A 24857-nucleotide genomic window follows, 5' to 3' on the forward strand; every position below is an offset into this window, starting at 1 on the left:
GATATGCAGTACAAGGCACATAGCTTATATCGAGAATCTCTCAGTAGAATGGTTGAGGGATACTGTTCACCGTGGTATCTTACAACATCTCTCCACGTCTCGGCTCTTCTTTTGTAACTCGTAACTTTGTGAAATTTTCGGGAACCAATGGGTACTTGTCATGTTCCTTAGCGACAGCGGGCACTCTTACAGGCGGGAACTGCCCTTGAGATTCGGCGAGCTTATTATGAATCCAGAAGGATGCTATACATAAACGAGGTATCCAATCATAGAACCAGTACCGAGTAGTGCCAGAGCTGAGAGCCAGAAAGTATTATTACCCTCGCCCTGTATTAGGTCAGCTGGTTGTGGAGCGGGAGAAACCGCCGAGACAGTTGGTCAGTCTTAGGTATCTCGTACACGTAATCGCAAGCCCACCATCAAGGCCACTCTAAAATCAAAGGTATATATTATATATGTCCCCAAATCCCTCCAAGAAGTGCCGTGAGACGCGCATCAGCGAGTTCTCTGCGGCCTTCATAGCTCAGCGGTAGAGCGCGACACTAGTAGCTCCTTTACCTACTGGAATGTCGAGGTCTTGAGTTCGACTCTCAATGGAGGCATTTCTTTTTGTGGATTTTCCTGCCTGCCTACATTTAGTAGCTGGTTTTTTTTTTTTAATTCATCCCTTCTTCCTTTCTTCCATGCAAGGATATTCATATCTTCTTGAGGTACTGCCTGGTGGTGGTAGTGCTGGCCAGGTCTGAGGCTGGTTTGTGTATGTTAAGCCTGCCAAGGCGCCAAGGACATGTAGTGACCAACATCAGGTACGTCCTTGACCACATAATACAAATACTGCATGTACCCAGAGAAGAAGTCGCGAATTTCAGGTTGATGCTGGTCGATTTGTTTACACGATCTTCTTCTCGAAAGCTTCTTCCGAGATCTCCCGTAATACAGAGAAAGGATGCTGCCTGCCAAATTCATCACACAAGCTCTACAGTTCCAAACTTGTCCTCCTCTGCCGCCTCTCCGTCCATGATGCCATGCACATAAGCTTCACTGATCAGCTTATACGCACTGTTTTCTTCACGACGAAGAATAAAAGGCACCTGAGCACCCTTGATGAGTGCGACGACGTCGCCTTTTCTCACATGCTCGGAGCTCAGAACCAAATGACCCGTGCTCGTGACGAACGGAAGTCGCCCCAGACTCTTACCGATGATCTCTGGACCCAGCCTTTGGGACCGGATTTTCCGTCGCTCAAGACTTTCTCTGGCGGCCTTAACAACACCACTGGCCAGGAACTTTTGGACCTCCCTTTTGATACGGTAGTCCCCAGATCGAAGAAAGCGTATCCCGGCCTCCAGGAGCAGCACGGCGTCAGACAGACGATCTTCTCCCTCCATCCTTGTCTGTTTTCCGTCAGAGTATCCTGCACCTGCAATGGACGATACTGCCGCTGCGCACAGCCGGTACCTAAAATTCTCGTATGATCGCTCCCTGTGGTATGTGAGGTGCAGAATTTCGAAAAGCCATTCCGATGGCCACGAGAACGTCTCTGATAGAGGCACTTCATTACTTGACTTCCTCCTAGGGAAATGGCCGGCTGCCTCAATTGTGTCATACACCCTGCAAGTTAACAATAATCCCTGGGTGACTTGGTTGATTGTTGGCACGGAGATCATAGGAACGCCTCGGTCCACCCCAGACGCTCCAAATTTTGGGTAGAGGGTTACATGATCGTTTTCCACGTCTTGCAACATACCGACGAATGATTGAGACCAGTCTGGAACCCAGGACGGTAGGCCAGGCTGTAACTTGGGAATTTGACAACAGGAGAGGAATGAAATATGGCCTTGCCGGAGCAGAGCTAACATTACTGACGTGTAGACTTCTGCACAGGTCTTTGTATAGTCCGGAATGATGCCGCTTTGTCTCAAGTCTTCCCGATCAGATGCCAGGCTCAGAAGTGCAAAGACCTTGTCTCGTGGATCCGTCGACTCGAAGTGATGAGGTCCGTGCCAACGAAGATTGCTGGTGCCAACACAGGTGGCACGGAGAAGCGCTGCTAGGGGGAATCGCTCATACCTGTATATCCTCCACAAAGATAACATGACACTGGGCCTGTGGTGGAACAGTTCTGTCGTGAACAATAGCTGCTGCCGTGTAAGCGATGTTGTGTCCCCCTTCTGTATCTTCTCCATGAAGGTCGCCCAAAGAGCCCCGTATGCGCTGATGGCTGCATTACACCGACGTCGACTAATCCTTTTGGAGCCACAGAGCAACTCTGCATTCTCGGGGAGGGCCATTTCCTGCAACATCCATATGCGGCCCCACCAAAATCGAGTGAAGAACCGCTTTATGCCAGCGACCGGAAGGAGATGATCTTGCTCGCGCCATCCACTCATTAAGTAGAAGAGGTTTTCCAACTCTTCGCGACTGACAAATCGCAGTTGGTTGTCCTCTGTTGTGACCGCGCAGATCGGTGGATGACCTTGTCGACCCTGCGCTACCAGACTCCGCCATATATCATGGTGAACACCCTCAAGGGTGTAGACTCCACAGGATTCCGCCCGCTCGCCCAACTTGTTCAAGTGATCCACGATATCATCGCTGTCGTCCTCGGCCGGTCCGAGCCAGGCATACACCTGCGTCGCCTGCCTGTAGATGTCGCCCATGAGGGCGACCTGCCAGCTTTTCTCCTCATGGTCACGTTGGTTGATGCACAGGAAGTCGATCCAGATGATGAGGTGTTGGCGACGACCTCGCCTCAACTCCATCATCGCGTCGTACAGGGTTTGTGATACCTTGACCTGCTGTCCGTCGACCAGGATCACCCGCTTGTCCTGGCATGTGCCCCATACATAGGACAGCGCTACGTACTGCGGCTTCGCACCCAGACGGGCATAAAAGACCTGACAGGACGGTAGCCTCTTGAACCTTCCGCCATCGTGGCGATCTTTTTCAGGAAGAAGCCGCAGCAGCCTGATCTCGTTGCTCGAACGGTCCAGCGGACGATATTGCATTTCCATGAGCACAGCTGGTACAATTGTCCGATGAGGAAATAAGAAATAACCAGGAAGAAGTTATAGCCATTCAAACCCTTTCAATTTCGTTGTCGTCCATTCTTCTCTCAGCCTCATTTTGATGTCAGCCGTATGGAAGAATCCCACAGGCATCGCCAACACTACACGACACTGTAGCCTAGGCGTCATGGGTTGATCTTGCTGCGCCCTGCGGCCTGCACCGTGATGGCCAATGGAGGGGTGCACTGATGCAGCAATCAATCACTCAATCAATGTATTGGTTTCATTTTTTCGTTTAGTTATTAGTTGGTTAGTTAGTAGGCTAGTTAGTTAGGTACCCAGATGCCAGGTCTGTATGCAGGTGGTCGGTCGACTGAGATGTATGTACCGTGACCAACGAACCGAGAAAGCAGAAGGGTCTGACCATCTTCATACACATACCTCGGTACATATCTAGGTAGTCATCCATCTATACATCCTGTATATATTTATATACATGTGCTACTCTATGTGTGTACCTACCGGGTAGCTATGTACTGTTGGTAGGTACTCGACCCCCCAAACCTCTTCTACGTCTAGAAACGACGTAGGGATAGTTGTAAACAGGCAGAAACTAGCAACATCAATTCATGAATTCAATGAACCAATAAATCAATCTACTCCCTGGATTATACCCCTCTATCCCAAAAATTGCTATTTAGAGGAAAGAGGTAAAGGTAGCCCTACGATCTCTGATCTGAAGCAAGACCATGTCGGGATAATGTTACCGCACCATTACCGAGTACGCCATGCTAATGTGGCAATGTATGTCGTAGACGAATAAGTCTGCGTAGATGAAAGATAAGACGGCTGCGAACAATATAACCAATTACAAAGTATCAACTATCAACTTCTAACCACTCACGAATCAAGAGACAGCACTGGCCATGACCAGCGGCCGGACACCGACAACCTGCTTCGTCTTGCCTCCTCCGCCTGGTGCGCCAGAACTAGGACCAGATCCAGACCCAGACGCGGTGGTGGCATTGGTGTTACTGTCGAGTCTCATGTCCCTCAATTTGGCAGCCACGTCCTCCGGCCCACCACCGCTCGTGCTCGTAGTGCCCATCCCAATTCCTTCGTCCTCTCTCACCTGCCTCCTCAACCCTTCGGGGACGGGCAGCTCGACGCACCTGGCGCCAAGTCGTCCCTTGATGTCCTCAAACAACACCTCCATGGGCGCAATATACGCTGTCTTGCTCTTCTCCCCCCAGGCCAGGACGTGACCACAGAGTCCTCCCGAGACGGGATCATACACCCAGGCGCCACTATCTCCTGGGATGCCAAACCCTCCTTCCACGCACCAGCTCACGGAGAAGGATTGGCGGCCGTGCATCTTCACCAACGACATGGCCTGCGAGATGCGACCTCGTCGGAAGCCGGACGACCGACCGCGGCAGTGTACTCGGAGGCCGGAGAGGGACGAAAGGGGTGTTATAGTGGTGAGGACAGGAAGGGGGTTTCTCCTTTGAGGGGATGCCTTAGACCCTGGTCGTGACGAGAGTGTCGCTGGGGGAATACTAGTGCCCTTCTGCTGCGAAGTAATGGCGTTCTCAATCTTCAAGCGATCTTCATGAACCCGAATCAGTGCCCAATCGACTTCATGTTTCATTTCCCCTCGAATCACGCGTCGAATCCCGCTACTGGCAAAGACATATCCAAACGCATGGCTGGCGAGGTGGTCATCATCGCGGTCTTCCTCGCTGGGAAAGAAGTCGTCGTCAACGTCGTCGATGGCGGGTTGAGTAACGCATAGATCGTCATCCGAGTATGGCGCGATGCCGGTTTTGTCGCCAATCGAGGCTGCGTCGTCTGCGTCTGCTTCGTCTTCGGACGAGTCCTCGTCAGACCCGTCGTCGTCATCAAGACCAGGAGGGCTGTCTTCAAGGAACCAGAATTCGTTCCCGTCTGCGTCCATGATGGCATAGTCGGGACGGATGGTGCTGGCGTCGCTTTGGTCATCGTCGTCATCACTGTTGTTTTCAAAATCCTCGTCAGAAATGGCAAGATCGGAAAACCGCGAAAGGTCTTCCTCTGATTGCATGAAACGTACATCAGCTGAAGTGTCAAATTGTCCAGGTATTCTACGTGGTGCTGCCGCTCTTCGAGCTTGGTGCTGTTGTTGCTGCTCACTACGTCGCACGATATCGTCGTCGTCGTATTCGTCTTCTTCGTCGTCGCTCGGAAGGTCGAGCATGTGATGCACTGTCATGCCGTAGGGTTCGCCGTCGACGAGGATGGTGCCTCCAAAGGAGACGGGAGGAAGATGTTCAGCGTCCTTGAAGGCTCCAATACTGGCTCCACTAGTCGGACGTTCCTGGTATTTTTGCTCCAGAGGCCTTCGATGCATGGCTTTGGGACCTCGGTGAGTTGAGCAACTGGAACCATACCCAGACCGCCTCGGTTTTCTCCTTCTGCCGGTGCCGCTTCTTCTGACTTCGCCGTTGAGGAGGACAACGCCCCATCCCTTTTTGGGTCGAAACTTCTTCCTCAGCACATCACGGACTTTGTTGATCTGTGGGCATTGTATGCAGATGGTTGTTTTGGCGTTTTCAGGGGCACTTCCGAACATCATGAGACTGAGGCTACAGGACGATTCGGGTGAATCCTTGAGAGCGCTCTCCAATATCTTGCCGAGTTTGGGCATCACCATGGTATTCCACTGGTCCAGGTCTTGTTGGGGAATATCGACATCACTCCATTTGCGGAGAGGCTTCTCTGTTTGCGGTGTGGAATGCTGAATCGCCTCCGCCTTTCGCTTCGAGTTCGCTCTCTTGGGGAGGTCAGGCCTAACGTCTTCAAGCGGTATCTGTGGCTTTTTCTCCTCTTCAGCTGCTTTTGCCTCGGCCTTGCACATTTGCTCGATGATGAGAAGCTCGAAGGTCTCGATATCAGAGGCCGGTGGCGGCCCTTCATCATCGAGGGCGCAACATTGTAGCAAGTCCTTGGCTACCTGAAGCAGGAATGCGCCAGCATCCTCGTAGTTGTTCCTGTACTGCAGCTCTGTGGGCGCTTGAAGGCACTTCTGAACTACCCGCATATACTTGCTGCCGCACTTTGAAGCCAGCTTGTGTGCGTAGATTCGCTGGACTCTCTCCATAAAAAGTCGGCGGTCGTACTTTGGCTTCCACAGTTTCTGTAGAGGGATCCACAGACCAATCTCTAACAAAAGCAAACCGAGACTGTAAATGTCATAGGCAGGAACAACCTCATCGGCATGAATGTCGTGGTCAGGGTGGCGATAGATGGTTGCCGAGAATGGCTCCTCCGCTTGCAAGCGAGCCAGAAAGTCCTGACAAGATTGTAGTAGATAGGGGTGTCTCAACTCTTTAGGTAATTGAGGGCGATGCATATGCTCTCTGCTGCCGATGAGAAGGATATTGTTACTGTTGATGTACTGGTGAGTTTCTCCCTGGGCGAAGTAGCCCATGATGGACAAAGAGAGGTTGTATGCCAGTCGGAATCGATCTTCGAGAGCTGGCGACGAGCCTTCTGTAACGTTGCTCGTGGCTAGAAGAGACGAAAGAGTCCTGTGTTGTTGAAGAGTCTTTTGGTCGTGTCCCTCGGGTAAGGCATAGACCATTGCACAGCGCGGTCCGTTGGGGTCAACAGTGAATCCGAGAAGTCTCAGATGGCCGCACCACGACAAGGATCGATCTTTGCAGAGCTTCTCGCCGAGTTCATGGAGCTCGAAGACGTCCTCGGCACTTCCGACAACATATGGTGGGCAGTCAGCCGTGAGAAAGTCAACGAGGACCGGGCAAGCACCCTGGCGGAAATAGGCGATCGACCTTTCTCTTGAAGTCGCCGAGCCTTCGGCGGGATCATATGGTGGAGGGTCGAATGCTTGGGGGGAGTAGGTGCTGAACTCCAGACCATTGAAGTCGATGTGCAGGGGATGGTCGTAGAGGGGAGCGTAGTCTGTACCATCGGCAGCAAGCGACCCATGAGCATGCTTCATCCGTTTGGCGTCACCACTCTTCTCGTCAGCCCTCCTTGATTCCTCAAGGCTATAGAGGACGTCGATACAAGTTGTCAGCTGCTCCAGGAGCGCACGCCCCGTCATGACCTCGTGACTAGTCCAGTCCCTCCGCTGGGCCACAGGACTCGCACCAGGGCCTCGTGCCGACTTCTTCATCTCGTAGCGCTCCGGATGCTCGAGTCGGCCACTCTCTTCCAGGAGCCTTTTGATCTCCGACATGACGCTGGCCACCACCTCGCCCAACCCAGCCTGGTCGATTTTCTTGTCGATGTCGACATCGCCTTGGGCGGAGTATGGCGCGCCAACGTCGGTCCAGTGCATCCCCCATGCCAACAACCTGTCCTGCTGAATCTGAAAATCCCGTCTCAGGTCCCTCAACTCGGGCAAGTCCGTAACATTGGCAGCTGCGGGAGTGACTTTGGCGCTCTCATACGACTGCTTGGTGTCTGAGTAGAGCTTGGACAGGCGCTGAAGATACGTGCCACGCCGTTGGAACATGATGGCGATCGGCGGGCGAGTAGAGACTGGGTAATTATCGTCTGCTTTCCCAGTTCATGATCTGACTTATTGCGTGCGACGAGGCTGAATAAGGTGATGCATTGTGAGGAATTGGAGCGGTAGAGGTCGTAGTTCGAAGTTGGGTAGTGCTGAACTGATCGTGCATAAGGACCCGAGAAGTCTGAGCGGGGTGAAGCCGAGTATATCGGCATGGGACGAAATCCTGTTGCCTGTTAATATTATTCGACGCATCAGCCAATCTTCGCCACAGCCCCTCGGGAAGCACAGTGCCGCCTAAGATTGGCCGCCTGGAAGGATCGGAGGCTGCCTCTGGTTAGGCGCCTGTTCCGAGTGGCTCCAGCCACACTTCCCAGTCTCACTCTCACCCCAGAGTTTCCTCGTTTTCGGTACAAGTTACACTGCTGCCTTGCCACGATCGTTTGCTCGTGCCTGGAATAAAGGCGCCCGCATCTCGATAGTCTCTTTGTACAAAGTAGCGACTTTGCATACAAAGGGCGAAGGTTGCGCTGGCATGCGTGGGGAATACAGAGACTGAGCTGAAGCCTGAACAGATTGGCCCCTTAGTCTCATCAGAACATTCTAGTAATCCGCGAAGCTAGGAAGACAGCATCTTTAGGCAACGTCGCAGCATCAAATCAATTTTGATTCAATTGTTCGATTGTGTTACAATTGACTACTTGTCTTCTGTAAGAGGTCCACTCAAAAGGATACAAAATCCATCTTGAGCATTGCTGCGCCTTTGTCGAGCAAGACACAAATATTGGAAACCCCTTCCGCATAAAACCCAACGTCAATAGTTTTGTAATACAGCCAGACCCATGCGCCGAGTTTCATCATCCATAAACCACCATAGCCCGTTTCCGTTTCTGTCGCGTTGGCGTGACTCTAGGTATTGACCGCGTTAGGAAATCTAACCACCGAAACCGTAGAGGGTTCTGCCTTGTCGCTTGAGGGCGTACACAACATCTGTCATCTGTGTTAGTCTTTGGTCATGTACACGATGTGGTCTCACTCTCGACTTACCAAGCGAAGTGACAGTCTTTCTCTTTGCGTGCTCGGTATAGGTGACAGCGTCACGAATGACCGATTCGAGGAAGGACTTGAGGACACCACGGGTCTCTTCGTAGATCATGGCTGAGATACGCTTGACACCACCACGACGAGCGAGACGTCGGATAGCAGGCTTGGTGATACCTTGGATGTTGTCACGAAGAATCTTGCGGTGGCGTTTGGCACCACCCTTGCCGAGACCCTTTCCGCCTTTACCGCCTGTGTGCAGAGTTTCGTTAGTTATATTGTTTCATGAGAACGTTGTTGTGGTCGAGGATGTTGGGTGTTCAGGTGGAGGGTGGCGTGGAAACAGCTTCAGGGAAGCTCCATGCGACGAGGAGGTGCAGCGACGGCGACGACGAGGATAATCGTGACATCCTGATGCAGCAAGGTGTTTACTTACGTCCAGTCATGTTTGCAAAGTTGATTCAAAGATGAAAATATGAGCAATTGGTGAGTTATCGATGGTTGGTTGATGCAAGGTTGATGAAAGCGGAACAACCAAAAAGTCGTAGTGGCGCGAAGATGGTCAAAAGTGGGCGGAACAGGAGGGAAAAAGAAAAGGAGGAAAATGGGCAGGAGGGAAACGAGGATTATAAGCGAAAGGGTAGATGGGTGGGCAGTGACAGCAAGATCAGGTCAGGTCGGGGCCTTGGCGTTGATCCAAAGTTGCTTGGGGGTTGATTCAGACTGCGAAAAGGTCGATTTGAAAATCAGGCAAAAGACGTGCTCGAAATCACTCACTCATAACAAGGCACGGATGCGCGCTGTTGATTGGCTGTGAGATTCGATGTTGGGTTTGCTCTGTGTTCTGGATGCTGCCGGGTCCAGATCACGAGGCGCTAGTAGGCTTAGTCGCGTTAGTGGACTGTATTTGGTTTAGTGGATACTATTCACGTGATATAACCACGCCTCCAGATCTCAATCGGGCAAACACCGGTTCTTTATCAGTGATATTTCAACAAGGCTATGCTTCACTCTCACTGTACAAGAACAGCGACCAGGACAACAGCTGGTCTACATGGCTCTCTTGGCATATCAGAGCCCCAACATACCACATGACCCGTGTCACATATGGAGCAAGCCGAACAGTGGAATATCTTTCGATTGATCATTGTACAAGCAGGAGTCCTGACCTACCCATGCCGCCCAGAACTCCTCTGATTCCCACCCCCCCTAAAACCCCTTGAATCCGTCATACCGCTGCTTCTCCTTGTACTTCTTGTACCCAACATAGCCGCCACCAGCCACACCAGCGAAGAGGAGCAACTTAAAAAAGAACCATCCCCAACCACCACCCTGCGGTCTGGTGCTTCTTCCCCTCCCACTTGTCCGTGCTTGCGCAGCCTTATCTCTCCCGGTGTTTGCTGCCACGGGGTTGTAGAGGTTCCGTGTCTCCACGCTGATAATGTCAAAGTTATCCGAAAGCTCGCCTGTGTGCGCACTGAAACCCAAATACGCTGTGTTAGGCATCTTCAATGGCTGATCTGCTGTGGGGGTAATGGAGAAGCAGTCGATCCATGCGTCGGTCGACTTGTACTGTAGCTGGAGCGAAAGTGACCTATCTTGGAAATAAGTCAATTTTGCTTTGGTGGGGATAGAAGCACCGCGCAACCCTCGAGCCTGCGTGTCATCCTTGGTCAGTCTGATATCTGGTGCCTGTGGAGCTGCTCCTATCTTACCGAGCAACCACCGATCTCGTTCGCTTTCCCGTCGTTTGCCGCATCGTATGAAGTCTTGCCGTCTCCCATCATACCCATCACGTAAGGAAACACAACACCAGGTCTGTTGTTCTTGTACGTGTCGAAGAAAATGCCCAATCCTTCAAAGCGGTCGGCGTGCCCGAATACCGGACCAGGCTGCGCCCTCTCCTTGGTAATCCACATCGCAAACCCATCGCCATGTAGGTGACCTTTGCCGTGAATCGAGAACTCGAATTCCACTTCCCAGTTAGTCGCCGTCAGCGGTATTCGAGAGAAGATCCACCCTGACTGTGAGGGCATGTCGGAGGCGAGACGTATGTACTGGTCGGCGCGGATGATTGTGTCACCACCAAAATCAAACCACCGACTTGACATGTCCGAGTCGAGGTATGGAGGCGCGAGACTGTGTGTTCGCAGCTGACGAGAGAACACGGGAGTGTTAGCCAGTGGTCCAGCAAACGCAGGAGGAGAACTAATTATGTATCATAACTCACAGGGACACTCTTCATCTCTGGGTCTGCTTCTACCGCCGCTCGCGTGCCCACCGCACATGCCGCCAGCAGCCATAACGACGACCAAACATTAGATGGCCACATCTTGGACAGAACAGTGCCTGTTGCTCAGAAGTTTCGCGATAGCGTGAGGGAAGAATTCTGTCACGGAGACTTCATGGCAAGACCACAGCTGTGTCTTCAATAGTTGTCGCAGGCACCCCTTAAAGGCGCAGAAAAAAGTGAAATTGTCACGTCGGACTACTGTAAAGGTGTTCAGTTTCGCCAGACTATTCGACGCAGGTGAACTGGGGCTTGTGGAGAACACGAAATGGTTTGCCGATGGGGCCCCTGCCAATTAAGTCACTCCGGCCAATTGTTATAGGCGGCCAGCAGCATGGCTTTACGAGCTACCACGGCCGGCCAACCTGCCTGGTAAAACTTAACTAGGTCTCTGAACAACCCGACAAGTGAACATTTCTTGTAGAGGTACTTTTCCCCCTGCAACAGAAACGCTGTCCAAACAAATCCCACGGCACACCTGAAGCCCCATCCGACTTAGGAACTCAAGACGACAGAGATCGTCAATACATAATCAGAAGACTGTGACAAAATGGCCTTTGGCGGCTTTTTCGGCGGCGGTTCGTCCAAAGACAACTCTTCTTCATCGACATCATCATCCTCCGACTCTTCGTCCACATCTGTCACGAACCCTCTATCCTCCTCATTCTCGTCTACTGGCGGTACAACGACGACGCCGGGCGTGACACTCCAGCGCATCCAGTCCGCTATCAGCGAGCAATCCAACGTCGCCAACGCAAAGCAGCTAATCTCCAATGTCCACACGAATTGCTTTGAGAAATGCGTCCCCAATCCCGGCAGCAGTCTGAGCTCGGCAGAACAAAAGTGCTTGACCGCGTGTATGGAGAAGTACATTGATGCATGGAACGTCACGAGCCGGACATACACAGCGAGGTTGCAGAGGGAGAGCGCATCGTTGGCCGGTGGCATTGGGGGTGCTGGAGGGGGAAAAGAGCTTTTTTGAGCGGACTCGCACAGTGACGTTGCGAAGGCCAGCCTCATGAGGCTGGGGCTGGAGAAAGCAGGATCCTAGAAGCATCCATATTATTGGAACCTGGTTGACTCCCAAAAGGTGCGAGCCACAAGCCAAGCATGAGGAGCATGGGACGAGGCCAGGCTGGCCATCTTCAGACTCGATCAATCGACCACTTCCATGATGAGCCGGTGCTCTTTTGTACATGATGCACTGGACACCCGATCACAGCGAGTGCTGTGGTCGCCCACCAAAGCACTTCCAACGCTCCAGCTGCTGTCGACTTGGAGCCTCGTTGATGTCGGCTCAGCGCTTTTTCGAAGCCTACACACGCCTCTCAGATGTATACAACAAAGCAGCCTTCCTTTCACCTCTCAACAGAGATCTTCTGCTGACTCACTCCTCAAAAACGTCGTTGTTTGGGGTGGTTTACATGTTACGAGTTTCGCCATAAACTCGCGCTTGCTTTGTATAGATCTCGATTCCACAACATAGCTGTACAATAGTCTTTATTTTAGGGGACCGTCAAAAATTGAAAAAAGCAACCAAATTTCCAAAGACATGCTTGATGCAGTTATGGATGGAGCAGAATGATCTTTACGAGTAGTTCATGCGCCAGTGCCGCGGACCGCTTAACACTAGGTATTACTGCTTCTCTGGTCTTTTCCTTCTCCCGACAGATCAGATGCGACGTGTTTGAAGAGGACACAAAAAATTACTGCATTGAAAAGTCAGAGGCTCATCCAAGGCTCAACTGCTCTGCATCTGTGCATCAGAGGGATAACTTCTTGAATGGCAAGTATGCAAAGTCGATATCTCATGGCCACCCGTGCCGATCTTGTCCTGGTACAATGCACCGAGGGCTTTGTGCGATTCCCCATATCGCCTTCTGAAGTCATCATAGATATTTCAGCTTCCTGCTTCTTGCTCTCCGCTCCTCGCTTCATCGTCGCCATCATTATACACAGCAACAACAACATCCACAACCGCCGCGGCCCACTAAACACTGCAACCACAAATCCAAAAAAACCACGTTCACCACCAGATTTTCATGGTGGCTTCTCCCTGAGAGCCGTATCCGCTATCATCAAAATTCGTTAATACGAGGACTGCACCGGCTGCAGCACAAATCGAATCCGGGGCCACTTTTTTTGTTGTTGCTCATGTCGTATTGAACCAGAATATCTGGCCGTCATTCCACAGGGACAAGGCCTGATTTCTGGTCGTCTGTCTCTGGTACTCCGTACTCGGTAGCATTTTGTACGATGCTCCTTTCGATCTTCGCTGTGGCGACGTCATAATCAAAAGTCCACGAAGAAATGGCCGAATCTGAGTATCTTGTCAGCTCTCACGCATTTAGAAAAGCTGGCATTAGGGTTTCATACGGGTCCTCTCCCTTCTTGCCGTATTCTTCTGTCTCCTCGGGGTATTTGTCGAACTGACTGGCATCACCAGCTCCACCTTTCACTGGCGGGACGTACGGGGCGTCAATATCTTTCTTCAGCAGTCTTTCCCAGGTAACCTCCGCGAACCACGCATGGTTTTTGATGTCTGCTGGACCGCCGTGCAAATTGCCCAATCTCTTTGTCAGATCGTTTGTGATCAGCTGAACCAGAAGGTCTTGAGCGTCAGCATGAATGTAGGGAGGGTATTTGACTCTTCCTTTGAGGATGTTTTCGTAGATCTTGACGGGGGACCCTCCGTCCCAGAAGGGAGTGAATCCACACAGCATTTCGAAGATCAAGATCCCCAGAGACCACCTGGAGACGTCTTAGTGTGGACGCTCAAAACACGGCGACAGGCAAGCTCACCAATCGACTGACTTGTTGTACCCTTTTGAGGCTACAACCTCGGGAGCGAGGTAATCTGGCGTACCGCAAAGGGTCCACGTAATGTCAGGCACCTCTTTGGCAAAGCCAAAATCGGTGATCTTGACGTGGCCGTGTCTATCCAATAGCAGATTTTCCGGCTTCAGGTCGCGGTAGATGATGTTCTGCCCGTGCAGATACTCCAGTGCCAACGTGACTTCGGCAGCATAGAACTTGGCTACAGGATTAGGGAAACGCTGTCGCAAAAATTCAACATTAGCTTGATAGCAGACAAATCAAGCACAAGGTATTACCTGAGATTTTCGAAGCAGACTGAAAAGCTCCCCACCCTCGATAAAGTCCATGACCATGTACAGGTTCTTTGAATCCTGGAACGTTCCCCACAGTGTGATGAGGAATGGGTGCTTGACACGTTGCAGCATACGTCTTTCGTCATTTGTATGCTCAATTTGTTTCATCTTGACCACTTGGGCCTTCTTCAGGACTTTGATGGCATAGAAGCGTTGGTTATGTTTTGACTGAACCAGGTGCACCCGCCCAAACGAGCCCGTGCCCAGGGTCCTCTGGATTGCAAAGTCCGAGAGGGTGTATTTGCCCTTCGTTTGTCTCTGCACCGGCTTGGAATCCACCACGCCCCCGGAAGGGCTGACAACAGGAGCAGCGTTCATATCGACGCCGCCGTTACTTTCGATCGTCTTGGCATGAGGTTCTGGAGTGGAGGTGGTTGTCACAGCCGTGGTGGCTTGGGAGGGTACATCGGAGGCGCCTGTAGTCTTGGAAGGGACAGGCGATGAGGTGTCGGTCTTATGTGAGGACTTGTATTGAATAGGCTGATAACTGCCTCCGCCTGATTGAGCGGACTTGTCGTCAGAAGACTCCTTGGTCTTCTTTTTCTTGAGGAGACCTCCAAAGGTCGGCATTTGGGTGACGCAGGGAAGCGCACGTTCCCAAAGGCTGGAATGCTAACAATAGGATGATTCACAGGAGCTTGGAGGCCTGTTGGACTGCCCACCGAGTCGCAACGTGGAACGTGGAATTAGTTGAGGCAGGGCAATGGACTGCGAAGTGGGGAGGGGTAGCAACAGCCGCAGCTCGCAGCTCGCAGCAAAAGTAGAAAAGAGGCCAGGATCAATCCAAGACAGTTTGCTCGATTATTCGGTCGGGTAATGGGCTGGTCGCTGGGAAGCTGCAGCGCAAGCTGATAAGCTCCAATAAAGAGTGGAGGGGGAAGGTGACGACCGCGACAATAAGATCGGTCAGGATTGAGATCGAACTTTGACACCTTCTCCTTTTTTTTCGGTCCTTTCAAGGAATAGTGAAGCACAATCGAACTGGGGGAGACAGGTTGTGTATCACAAACACAGACAAGGAATGAAAAGGGCAGGTCGGAGCTCCAAGTTGGAAAGCTGAGAGACGGGATCTTTGAACTTTCTGCGTCCCTTCTTCCAGGAGCTGGGGGAGCACTCTGGGTCGTCACTAGTATTCAGTGGTTAGGTAAAGAGGGTGATGGAGGGCGAACTTGTTGAGCTTGGGTGTGGTGGATGATATTATTGGCGATGAGGGCACCAGTGATGAGCATCATTTGGTGAGGGGCCAATGCCGGGCGGTACAGAGGGAGCAAAGAGCGAGGGGGGTTACAGTAGCCGGTGGATTAGCTGTGCGGAATCTAGATTGTGAACAAGGAGAACAAGCACCAACACCAACACCCAGGCCAGCACTAAGCACTGCGGGTAGACGCAGGCTGTGGCGATTGCAGGCAGCCAGGCGAGAGATGGTGTTTTCTTCGTCCTCAGAGACGTGGGGAGACTGATTACCAGACAATCGCCCTTTCACAGGCAGCTTGTTGCTCGTCAACTCTTGTCGCTCCTCTCATTCCTCTTCATCTGCTTGTCTATTGCCTAGTCAATTCCCAGTTCTGCCCCCTCACCTCGCCTCTTTCAGCCACGTATGTCACGGTCCACTAGTATCTGGCTCGTGGTGGTGGAAGAGCTACCCCTCCTTACGTATGTCGTAGATAAAGGCACCCACTGGCCGACCCAGCCGAGGTTTGCCGGGGCTGTCCGCACCACCGCTGTCTATGCCCGCTATCCCCGGGTGACATAATCCCGCTAAGAACGCCCAATGCGCCCACCACGCCTAACCATACAAAGCCCTATATGTACCTGGGTACATAGTACGGTGCATGGACGCAACTTTGTGTACAGGTATTCGTCCTCGCGCTCAATGACGCCGCCAACAAAACAGCCGAACAGATAATGTCCTGTATATCTGGATACATATCCAGCAAAGCTCGCTTCCCTCATGTTCGTGCCAACCTCATTTCCCGTGTTACCTCGTCCACAATCTCCTGCGCCTCGCCTGCTGTGCGCGCCTCAAAGTCATACCGTTTCGACTCGTTAATTCTTCGCACTACAATTCGAACAAGCTTGGGGTGCTTGGAGCTGACCTTGCACTTCAGGATATCGGTGAATGCGATCGAGCTGAACTTTGCATTGGAGCTGGTGTCTGCCGGCATGACATGGATAATGTCGCCATCAAACACAAGCACCCTTTGACTCCCTTGAGCAAATCCGCCTAGCTGTTTGCGCGTGACATAATACTTCTTGAAGTTGCTGGCACTCGATAAAAGGTCTTGTTTCTGCGCCAACGGATGGAGCGGCTGACCTCTCTTGCCTTTCTTGGGACCTTGAATGTCTAGCAAGAGTGGTGCATTTGGCGAAGAGCTCCCCGGCGAGCCTGTCAAAGAGGCACCGGCACCGAATCTTCGACGCACAAGATCCAACTCAGATCGAGCCCCTAGAGCTTCCACAGTGCGATCCAAGGGTGCAACAGTATTTGTCCCCGCCACTTTTAGCACGAATCCAGCCTTTTCAAGATTCCATCTCTTACAGACATGGTCTAAAATCTCAGCAATGTAACCATCCGTCGAAATCTCCATAGTCATTGTCTGGGCGGTCATTTCGAGGTTTAGATATCGTATTCGAATCGTCTTTGTAGCGCCCATTCGTGGAGTAGCCTGGGGTGCGGCGGGCGCTGGGAGATCTGCAGGCGTTAAAGATGTGTTGCTCAGCGCAGAGGTGAATGGTTGGCCAGCCAGAAGAATGTTGGTCCGTGACGGCAGTGCTTTTGCTGGGGGAGGAGGTGGTGCCTGAGATTGGGGTGTAGTTCCGTCAAGCGCGGCGACAGGGCCGACTTCCACTGCTGCTTCTGGTATGAACTGAGGCGTTTCCCTTTTGTTCGCTTCATACTGAGCCGCAGAAGCTTCGACAAGCGCAAACTCATCAAATGGACGATCTCTTGCGCGACCTCGACCACCTCTGTTGTTGTTGTACGTGAAGTCCGCTATTGGCCTCGTACGGACGAGCGGTGGGAAATCATCATCCACCTCTCCATCTTCCACCATCCGTAATGTCCACTTGTTGACATCGAGCTGTTCGGGCTTGAGAGGAGGTTCCCGCTTTTCCTCCCCATATCTCCACAGAGCGTGACCGATCGCTTCTGCGACGGTGACCAGACTACCATCTTTGGAGTTACGAGCAAGTGGCATCTCAAAAGGCTCATCGGCATCGCTAGCGAACGGTGTGTATATCTTGACCCAAAGTGGGTTAGGAGTGCCTTTGCCAGAGAGACCGGCAAATGCCTGTACGGGGTTGCTCGGGGCCCTTTTTTGAGCACCGAGGGCCGCTGTGAGTAGACTCTTGGGCTGTATCATACTAATAGGTCGAGGAGGTGGTAGCTCATGCAGGATTGGCAACGTCCGTTGCCTTTTGGGTGATTCTGGTAGAGATGAACGAGAGCCCGAGCCGGTCAAACTGCCGAGCGTGGGCGGTGTAGATGTAAGGTTTCTCTCCTCCATGGTGTTGAGGAGTGATGCAGAGTCCATGGTCTCGCCCAGTTCGGAAGAGATTGCAGATCCAACAGATTCCGCATCAGAGTCATCTTGCACATCTCCTGGTTGACCTGGACCTGCGTTGACCCTTAAAGGAGCCTCGTCGGGGTTGGGTGCAGATTTAGACCTTTGGCCTGCATGGACTTGGCGACGCTGGAAATAGGCCGGGTCGACTTCATTCTCAGAAGACATATCGCTGCTTGTGGTGGTATCTCGCCTGGCGCGAGCTTTGACAGCTTCGACAGCACCAAGAGAGCCAGTTCGGCGCCTGTTGTCCGTAGGGCCTGCCAAAGGGGATGTCCTTTCCCCGTCGACATCCGAGCCGCGGATGGGAGATGAGTCGGCTCGATGGCGGGAAGGCATCTTTGCGAAACGAATTTGCTGCGCAGCACGTTGTGCACCGTCGGCCTCCTCGTCAGACTCGTCGGTGAGATCGCTGCTATCGTCATCCTCAACATGTTCCTTTTTCCTTCTTCGCCTGACATTAAACCCAGGACCAATGGTGTCGTTGCTGGTTCTACCAGTGACGAGGCCACCTTCATCCTCTTCGTCAGCCTGGGAGTTTATCCGCTGCAGCTCGGAGCCTTCCTTAAGATACTCGCTGTTGATCGAGGTCGGAATGGGCGGAGAGTATGTCCGGTGAACAGGGTCCGCTGACCAGCCTGCTGCGCGGAACCCAGGAGTATTCAAGATTGATGAGTTAACATTGATGAGTCGCTCTGCAGTGCCGTCTTTCGCACTCCCAAGGTAAGATGTGCGCAGAAACCAGATGGCAAAACTGGCGTCTAAGTCAGCGGGATCGATTTCATAACAACTGAGCCAGAATCTCCGGACGGTCCGCCGCGGTACATTTGAGGGGAACATCCTTACTCTTCATTTTGTAATAGGGCCATGTTGGGTAGGATACCTGACCAGACACACAAGGCTTCAGTCCAGGGTCGCGAAATTCCAAGATGAATCCATCAAGGGTCAAGTTAATCCACCAACAACACAGTCTCGGTATCCTTGGAGCACACGAGAGATGGCCATAAGCCGCATAAATGACTTCTTCAACGTGGGAATTGGCATGTAAAACAAGGTATCTATGATGTTTGGTCACCCAGGACTGACATCGAGGGAGTCCATGTTTGACTTCGCTAGGTGGCAGTTGGCTTACAACTGAAGCACCACCGAAACACGGTTCGACAAGTTGCCCAGTTTGGCGGTTGGTGCTGCTGCTTTTGGAGGGGTTGTTCCCCTCGATTCCCCCTCGACGCTTACTAACCAATCAGCGCCACTGCGAAGCATGTCAGCCTTGCAGCTGTGGTGACCGTAGCCTCGTCACTTTAACTGCGGGCTGCTCTTGTGCCTCTGTCTGACCTTCTCAACCTCATCGTTCTTTGTCCCGGATCAACCTAGGTGGTTTTCTGCCTTTCAGCCCATTTCAGTTTACTTCGCAGTCATAATGGAGTGTCCTCATGCCTATCTAGATACTCTCCGACCCCCCAGACCTAACCAGAGTGTCTACCGCGAAGACTGCACCCAATGTTTCGATTCCATAGACGATGAAGCTGGTCTTGACGTCTGCCTGCACTGCTTCAATGGTGGCTGCGCAGGAGATCGTAATCACTCGCTACTCCACTACTCCTCTACGGAACATCCACTCGTTCTAAACATCAAACGAACCCGGAAACAAGTCCAACGAGATGAGCCCCCACCAAAGCTCACCAAACTCGCCATTGCCGCGGAAACAGAGGAGGACAAATATGATACAGTGACAAGAGTCAAGTGCTATGCATGTCAAATACAAGATCTGAATAAGGACTCGGGAAATCTACCTGCAGTTGTGGATGGAGTCATGAAGGCCATGACTTTTGCCAAATCAGAAGAAGTCAAGGCTTGGGAGCAAGAGTTCACGCCGTGCGAACACACACTCTGTCTGGAGCAGCAGCCTAGCCGACAGATTGAATCACAAAACCTGGGTTCATGTTCCATGTGTGATCTAAAGGAGAACCTGTGGCTCTGCCTGGAATGTGGTAATCTTGGGTGTGGCCGCGCACAGTTCGGTGGTATTGGTGGCAACTCCCATGGCTTGGGTCATGCAACAGAGACCGGTCATGCTGTTGCCGTCAAGCTTGGTTCCATCACCCCGGAAGGCAATGCCGACGTCTATTGCTACGAGTGTAATGAGGAGCGGATTGATACAGACCTTGCAAAGCACCTCGCTCACTGGGGCATCAACATTGCGGAACGGGAAAAGACTGAAAAGAGCCTCATGGAGATGCAGGTGGAACAGAATTTGAAATGGGACTTCTCAATGACAACAGAAGATGGCAAAGAGCTATCCCCACTCTTTGGGCCTGGCCTCACTGGTCTAAAGAATATTGGCAACAGTTGCTACCTTGCAAGCACTGTACAATGCCTGTTCGCCTTGCCGGATTTTCAACAGCGGTACTACCACCCTGACGAACCGCCTCCAGCCACTGAACTCCCTGCCGAAGACCTAGAGACACAGCTGCGGAAGCTCGCTGACGGTATACTCTCCGGCCGCTATTCTCGTCCCGAAAACACCGTTCGTGCTACTCCCGACAATCCGGAAGTACCGCATCAGAAAGGTCTCTCCCCCGCCATGTTCAAACACCTGATCGGACGAGGACATGAAGAGTTCTCAACTATGAGGCAACAGGACGCTTTTGAATTGCTCCTCCATCTCTTCAAGCTCATCAATATCTCCAACGGATCTCGCCCTTCGGAAGACCCCGTCCAGTCTTTTCGCTTTGCACTGGAGCAACGGTTGCAGTGTCTGAACTGCAAGCGAGTGCGATATAGAACTGACGAGCAAGACAACATCTCAATTCCTGTACCGGTCAGGAGGAAACCCGTATCTAACGGTGACGGTGAAACAGCAGATACGACGAAGGGTGCCGAATTCGAGCCAGTGTCGCTCAAGGAATGCCTGGACATCTTCACCGCTTCCACTTCCGTGGAATTGACCTGTCCCGCTTGTAGCTCTAAGGCAGGCTTTTCGAAGTCATCCAAGTTCAAGACGTTCCCCCGCAACCTCGCAATCAATCCTCTTCGCTTCGAAATCATCAACTGGGTGCCAACTAAACTCGATATCCCTGTTCAAGTGTCAGATGAGCCGTTGGACCTAAGCATATATAAATCTTCTGGCTTGCAACCGGGCGAAGAGGAACTGCCAGAAGATGCAGACGTGGGAGAGTCTAAATCGTCTTCAGCTACATTCATCCCGAACGAGGCCGCCCTTGAGCAACTTGCGTCTATGGGTTTCCCTCTAGTACGCTGCGAAAAGGCACTTCACGCTACAGGCAACGCAGACGCCGAGGCCGCCATGAACTGGCTGTTTTCGCACATGGATGACCCCGATATTGACGAACCTCTGAATCTTGGTGGTGGTGGTGGCGGCGGTGGAACTGGCTCAGCTGACGATGCTGACAAGATTGCTCAGCTTGGTGATATGGGTATTAGTGTGCCACAAGCACGCAAAGCACTGCGGGAGTGCAATGGTGATGTCAATCGAGCTCTAGACTGGGTCTTCAGCCACCCTGACGATCAAGGGGATTTCGGCGAAGATATCCCTGCCACTGCCAGTCAGCCAAAGGCACTCCCCGGCAGCGATCAATTGCCTGCCAAGTTTGAACTTCAGAGCATTGTCTGCCACAAAGGCGCAAGCATTCATGCCGGTCATTATGTCGCGTTCATTCGAAAATCGATTCCAGGAGAAGGGAAGGATCGACAGTGGGTTCTCTTCAATGATGAAAAGGTTGTCAAGGCGGCGGACGTGGACGAAATGAAGAAGTTCGCATACATCTACTTTTTCCGCATGGTATGAGGGTCATCGACAGCGACGAATCATGTGGTTAAGGCCCTAGGACAGTACGATTACACACATGGAATGCATTGATCAGAAATGTACGAAAAGCAGAGGGAAGGGAGATCTGCTATCCGAAGCGAAAAGCAATGGCCGTGACCAGATATCATAGAATAGAGGGACAGTAACTTTCCAGACGCTGATATCCACATCACCAGACACAGGTCGTTAGCCAGACATACAAGCGGTACTCTGACAGGCTATGTACATCCGTACGTACGTATGCACATCGTGTAGATCTATCTATCCATCCGCATCCAAGTCATGTGTTAAGAAACCCAGAGTCGACAGGTCCCGTCGCCCCCAGCGCTCACGAGCCACGGCTGTTGGGGATGCCAGTCCAGGTCGAGAACACCCAGGCCTCCCGTGATCTTGTGCCCGCGCAACACCTTCAAGGGGACGATCTGGGCGTTGCTCATCATGTCGCTGGTGACTTGACCGTGGAAGACCTGGATGCTGCCGTCGTCGCTGCCGTCCGCGAAGAGTGGGAAGCGGTTCGTCGCGGGGTGGAAGCGCACGGTGCGAATGGCCTTTTCGTGGAAACGAAGAGTCTTGTATGGTCGAGGGGAAAGATCCAGGTCCATCCACAGCAGCCGCCTGTCGTATGACCCGACGATCAGGTTGTCCGAGCCGGCGGTGGACGAACTTGTCGGGTGGATGTCGAAACTGCTGATCCAGCGAGCGCCAGGTTGGATGATCTTCAGCAACGTCTGCTTGGACAGGTCGTACGCTCGAATGACACGTTGGTTTGCGACAAACAGGATAGGCTTGGTCGGGTGGAAGTGTGCCGCTTGAGGAGTACCACCTCCCTTGAGCCTCTTTCGGAAAGGCAGTTGGGTTTGATGTTTTGAAATGGTGTGGATGGCAATGGCTTGTGATGCTGGAACGCTGCTTGCGGGACAGATTGTGACAAAGTGGTTGCCGCCAGAATGGAATGATAGCGTCTTCGCCGTATGTCCCAGGTGAATGACCAGAGCCACCCTCTGATCCCGCTGGGACGAGGTCGGTCGACTCCACTTGACACTTGTGGATTTAGATGTAGTATTTTCGGACGCCGCATATCCCCATCCTGCGTCCAGGACCGCTTGCGCAGCGTCGACTTCTGGGCTAAAGTCTGTGCCCAGTCGAGGGTTGCAGAGATAGATGTTTTCGCCGGCGCAGGCAGCTAATATAGGTGTATCTTTTCCGGGTCGCCACCGAACGACATTGACTGCAGCATCCGAGACCAACTTTGCAGACCAGATTTCTCGTGGAGGCATCAAGGTCCAGACCCTGGCAGTGCCGTCATCACCACCAGTAGCTAGGTATGTTCCGGAAGGATCAATGGCCAAAGACCTTACACGACCTTTATGACCATGAAACCGGCCGGCCTCGTGTGTGGGGAATGGTCTGAGTTCATCCGGATTTGGTAACTTGGGCAAGAGTGAATCAGGGTCAATGTTGAGCTTCGTTCGGCGTACTCGAGGTGCAAGATATAAATCCAGACATCGCTCGAATTTCTCTTTGATGAATCGCTCATAACCTGGCACCTTGCGTAACGAGGCATGATCCGTGGGCAAGTAGTCTTTCTCTCGATCTTCTTCGTCGGCCTTTTCCCAGGCTTCTTTCTCCTTTTTGTCTGGAAGATATTCTGGTGGTGGGTGGTAGCTTTCATCAAAACCCGGAGGAGGCAGTTTCGGGGCGGGCATATGCATAGCATGGTCTGCCCTGGGTTGTTCGTCGGCCCAGATATCATACTTTTGTATTTCATCCTCCTCCTCCTCTTCATCTTGAGGCGGCTTGTATGGCAGAATGCGACCTTCTCGGATTGCGCGAACAAGCTTCATTACTCGTTTTGCTTCGTGTTTGGACGGCACAAATCGCCTCTTGGGTTCTGGAGCGGAACTCAGAGGCATTATCTCGGTTTTACTGGTGAACCATTCGACTGTGGGCTCGTATGGGTCGTATCCGTCAGCGGCGACCTCATTCATCTGTACCTTCTTGAGCAGCTCCAGTTCTTCTCGGGTGAGTTCCAAAGGTTTCCCAGTGGCAGGGTCTGTAAGGCCAGTCCATCCTTTGGGAACCTCAATGCTATCAAGTAGCGCGTCCAGGGCTTCTCCTCTGGCTGGCCTCATGATCTTCTTCCCGTTTATGTTGTAGCCGATATGAGGGTAAGAGTCATAGAATGACAGTGGAATATTCCCAATCGTGTTAGCTTCGTTGTCTGGGACCGAATAATCCGAATCATCGCCGGGGTCTATCTCGGGATAGATATATCTGTCATTCCCGTTCGCATCTTTCACGACTTTGTAGTTGGGTTCTTCATCAAGTGTGCCCGGGTCCTTCTCTTCAGAAGTTGAGGCCACATCCCGGATGCCAATGTCCACCTCTGTAACATCTTCTGTCTGTCCTTTCTTTTTGGGCTTAAGTAGCTCTTCATCATCTTCTTGGGGTGATTCTTCAGTTCCTATAGACACTCCATCGCTCTCGTCTTCGGCGCCACTGCTCGTGCTCGAGTAGTCTTCGTCACTTCCACTGGCAGATTCTTCGTCCGCAAGAGTTCCATCCAGTTGTGCAAAATCGAATTCGTCTCCAGACACCACAGCTGCATCCTCGTCAACATCTCTTGTTACGGCCTTCCGCTTCTTGGATTCGGCCATGGTGCTGTGCCGGTGCTCAATACTGTGGCTGCCAGACGTTTGGAGAGCCAAAAAATTTCGAGGTTGCGGCGAGTGTCAATTTGTGGAGAAGCAACAGTAACTTTTTCTGCCGGCCCCAACCAAAAGGCGGTGTGCGGCGAAATTCCTTGCCTGCGCCTTGGAGTTTTCAATCCATATTTTGTTGACCATAAGCGTTTTTCCTTTCCTCTATCTCTGCGTTGTATCACAAGACTATAGAACCAACAGTTGAATATTTGCTTTCTATTTTACTATAATTGTCCCAGATGGGTTCAGTCAAGACACCTCTGGAGAGCGTCCAAGCATGTTGGGCACGCGTCTCCCAGAATTCCCCTGTCTACCAGTTCTTCTTTTCGGACATCGAACTCGTCAGTGCCACGGATGGCTCCATGGTCGCTCGGCTTCCAGTCTCAGCGACTCTACTCAATTCCAAAGGTGGTCTGCATGGCTCAGTCTCCGCAACCATTGTTGATTGGGCAGGGGGCATGGCCATTGCCAGTACCGGCCTAGAAAAGACTGGATTGAGCACCGATATCCATGTTTCCTACGTCTCAACCGCAAAGCTGGGCGATGTTCTGACCATCGAGGGCAATGTCAGCAAGGTGGGAAGAAACATGGGCTTCACCACTGTGACCATATACAAAGGTGAAGGGACGAATAAAAGCGTGGTGGCTCAGGGTACCCATACAAAATACATTCTGCGAGATCGGGAGCAGACCAAGGACTCCTGACTCGACAAGATATCATCAACCCGGCGTCTTCTTT

General features: G+C 52.1%; 10 protein-coding genes and 1 non-coding gene across 11 annotated transcripts; 4 read left to right on the forward strand and 7 right to left on the reverse strand.

The window, feature by feature from the left end:
• The first annotated feature begins 512 nt into the window (after positions 1-512).
• AYO21_09899 lies at positions 513-602 on the forward strand. The gene has a single exon. It is a non-coding gene; the product is annotated as a tRNA-Leu (tRNA).
• A 363-nt stretch (positions 603-965) lies between these two features.
• AYO21_09900 (hypothetical protein) lies at positions 966-3014 on the reverse strand (the record flags this gene model as incomplete). The annotated part of the gene is made up of 1 exon (XM_022659828.1): positions 966-3014. One exon carries the CDS (start codon positions 3012-3014, stop codon positions 966-968), a length of 2049 nt encoding a protein of 682 aa, XP_022507850.1.
• A 901-nt stretch (positions 3015-3915) lies between these two features.
• On the reverse strand, positions 3916-7527 carry AYO21_09901 (hypothetical protein; the record flags this gene model as incomplete). Its single annotated transcript, XM_022659829.1, has 1 exon — positions 3916-7527. The coding sequence occupies one exon, from the start codon at positions 7525-7527 to the stop codon at positions 3916-3918; it is 3612 nt and encodes a 1203-aa protein (XP_022507851.1).
• A 931-nt stretch (positions 7528-8458) lies between these two features.
• Positions 8459-9011, reverse strand: AYO21_09902 (histone; the record flags this gene model as incomplete). Its single annotated transcript, XM_022659830.1, has 3 exons — positions 8459-8514; positions 8572-8817; positions 9002-9011. 3 exons carry the CDS (start codon positions 9009-9011, stop codon positions 8459-8461), a joined length of 312 nt encoding a protein of 103 aa, XP_022507852.1.
• A 763-nt stretch (positions 9012-9774) lies between these two features.
• Positions 9775-10897, reverse strand: AYO21_09903 (hypothetical protein; the record flags this gene model as incomplete). The annotated part of the gene is made up of 3 exons (XM_022659831.1): positions 9775-10221; positions 10281-10718; positions 10796-10897. The coding sequence occupies 3 exons, from the start codon at positions 10895-10897 to the stop codon at positions 9775-9777; spliced, it is 987 nt and encodes a 328-aa protein (XP_022507853.1).
• A 508-nt stretch (positions 10898-11405) lies between these two features.
• On the forward strand, positions 11406-11837 carry AYO21_09904 (hypothetical protein; the record flags this gene model as incomplete). The annotated part of the gene is made up of 1 exon (XM_022659832.1): positions 11406-11837. The coding sequence occupies one exon, from the start codon at positions 11406-11408 to the stop codon at positions 11835-11837; it is 432 nt and encodes a 143-aa protein (XP_022507854.1).
• Positions 11838-13194: 1357 nt separating this feature from the next.
• Positions 13195-14595, reverse strand: AYO21_09905 (cAMP-dependent protein kinase type 2; the record flags this gene model as incomplete). Its single annotated transcript, XM_022659833.1, has 3 exons — positions 13195-13606; positions 13658-13911; positions 13969-14595. The coding sequence occupies 3 exons, from the start codon at positions 14593-14595 to the stop codon at positions 13195-13197; spliced, it is 1293 nt and encodes a 430-aa protein (XP_022507855.1).
• Positions 14596-15974: 1379 nt separating this feature from the next.
• On the reverse strand, positions 15975-18457 carry AYO21_09906 (hypothetical protein; the record flags this gene model as incomplete). Its single annotated transcript, XM_022659834.1, has 2 exons — positions 15975-18342; positions 18435-18457. The coding sequence occupies 2 exons, from the start codon at positions 18455-18457 to the stop codon at positions 15975-15977; spliced, it is 2391 nt and encodes a 796-aa protein (XP_022507856.1).
• A 551-nt stretch (positions 18458-19008) lies between these two features.
• On the forward strand, positions 19009-21396 carry AYO21_09907 (hypothetical protein; the record flags this gene model as incomplete). Its single annotated transcript, XM_022659835.1, has 1 exon — positions 19009-21396. The coding sequence occupies one exon, from the start codon at positions 19009-19011 to the stop codon at positions 21394-21396; it is 2388 nt and encodes a 795-aa protein (XP_022507857.1).
• A 308-nt stretch (positions 21397-21704) lies between these two features.
• On the reverse strand, positions 21705-24074 carry AYO21_09908 (hypothetical protein; the record flags this gene model as incomplete). The annotated part of the gene is made up of 1 exon (XM_022659836.1): positions 21705-24074. One exon carries the CDS (start codon positions 24072-24074, stop codon positions 21705-21707), a length of 2370 nt encoding a protein of 789 aa, XP_022507858.1.
• Positions 24075-24358: 284 nt separating this feature from the next.
• AYO21_09909 (hypothetical protein) lies at positions 24359-24823 on the forward strand (the record flags this gene model as incomplete). Its single annotated transcript, XM_022659837.1, has 1 exon — positions 24359-24823. One exon carries the CDS (start codon positions 24359-24361, stop codon positions 24821-24823), a length of 465 nt encoding a protein of 154 aa, XP_022507859.1.
• Positions 24824-24857: the final 34 nt, after the last annotated feature.

Source organism: Fonsecaea monophora (genome assembly GCF_001642475.1).
Source record: "Fonsecaea monophora strain CBS 269.37 chromosome Unknown Scaff105, whole genome shotgun sequence".
Taxonomy (NCBI): domain Eukaryota; kingdom Fungi; phylum Ascomycota; class Eurotiomycetes; order Chaetothyriales; family Herpotrichiellaceae; genus Fonsecaea; species Fonsecaea monophora.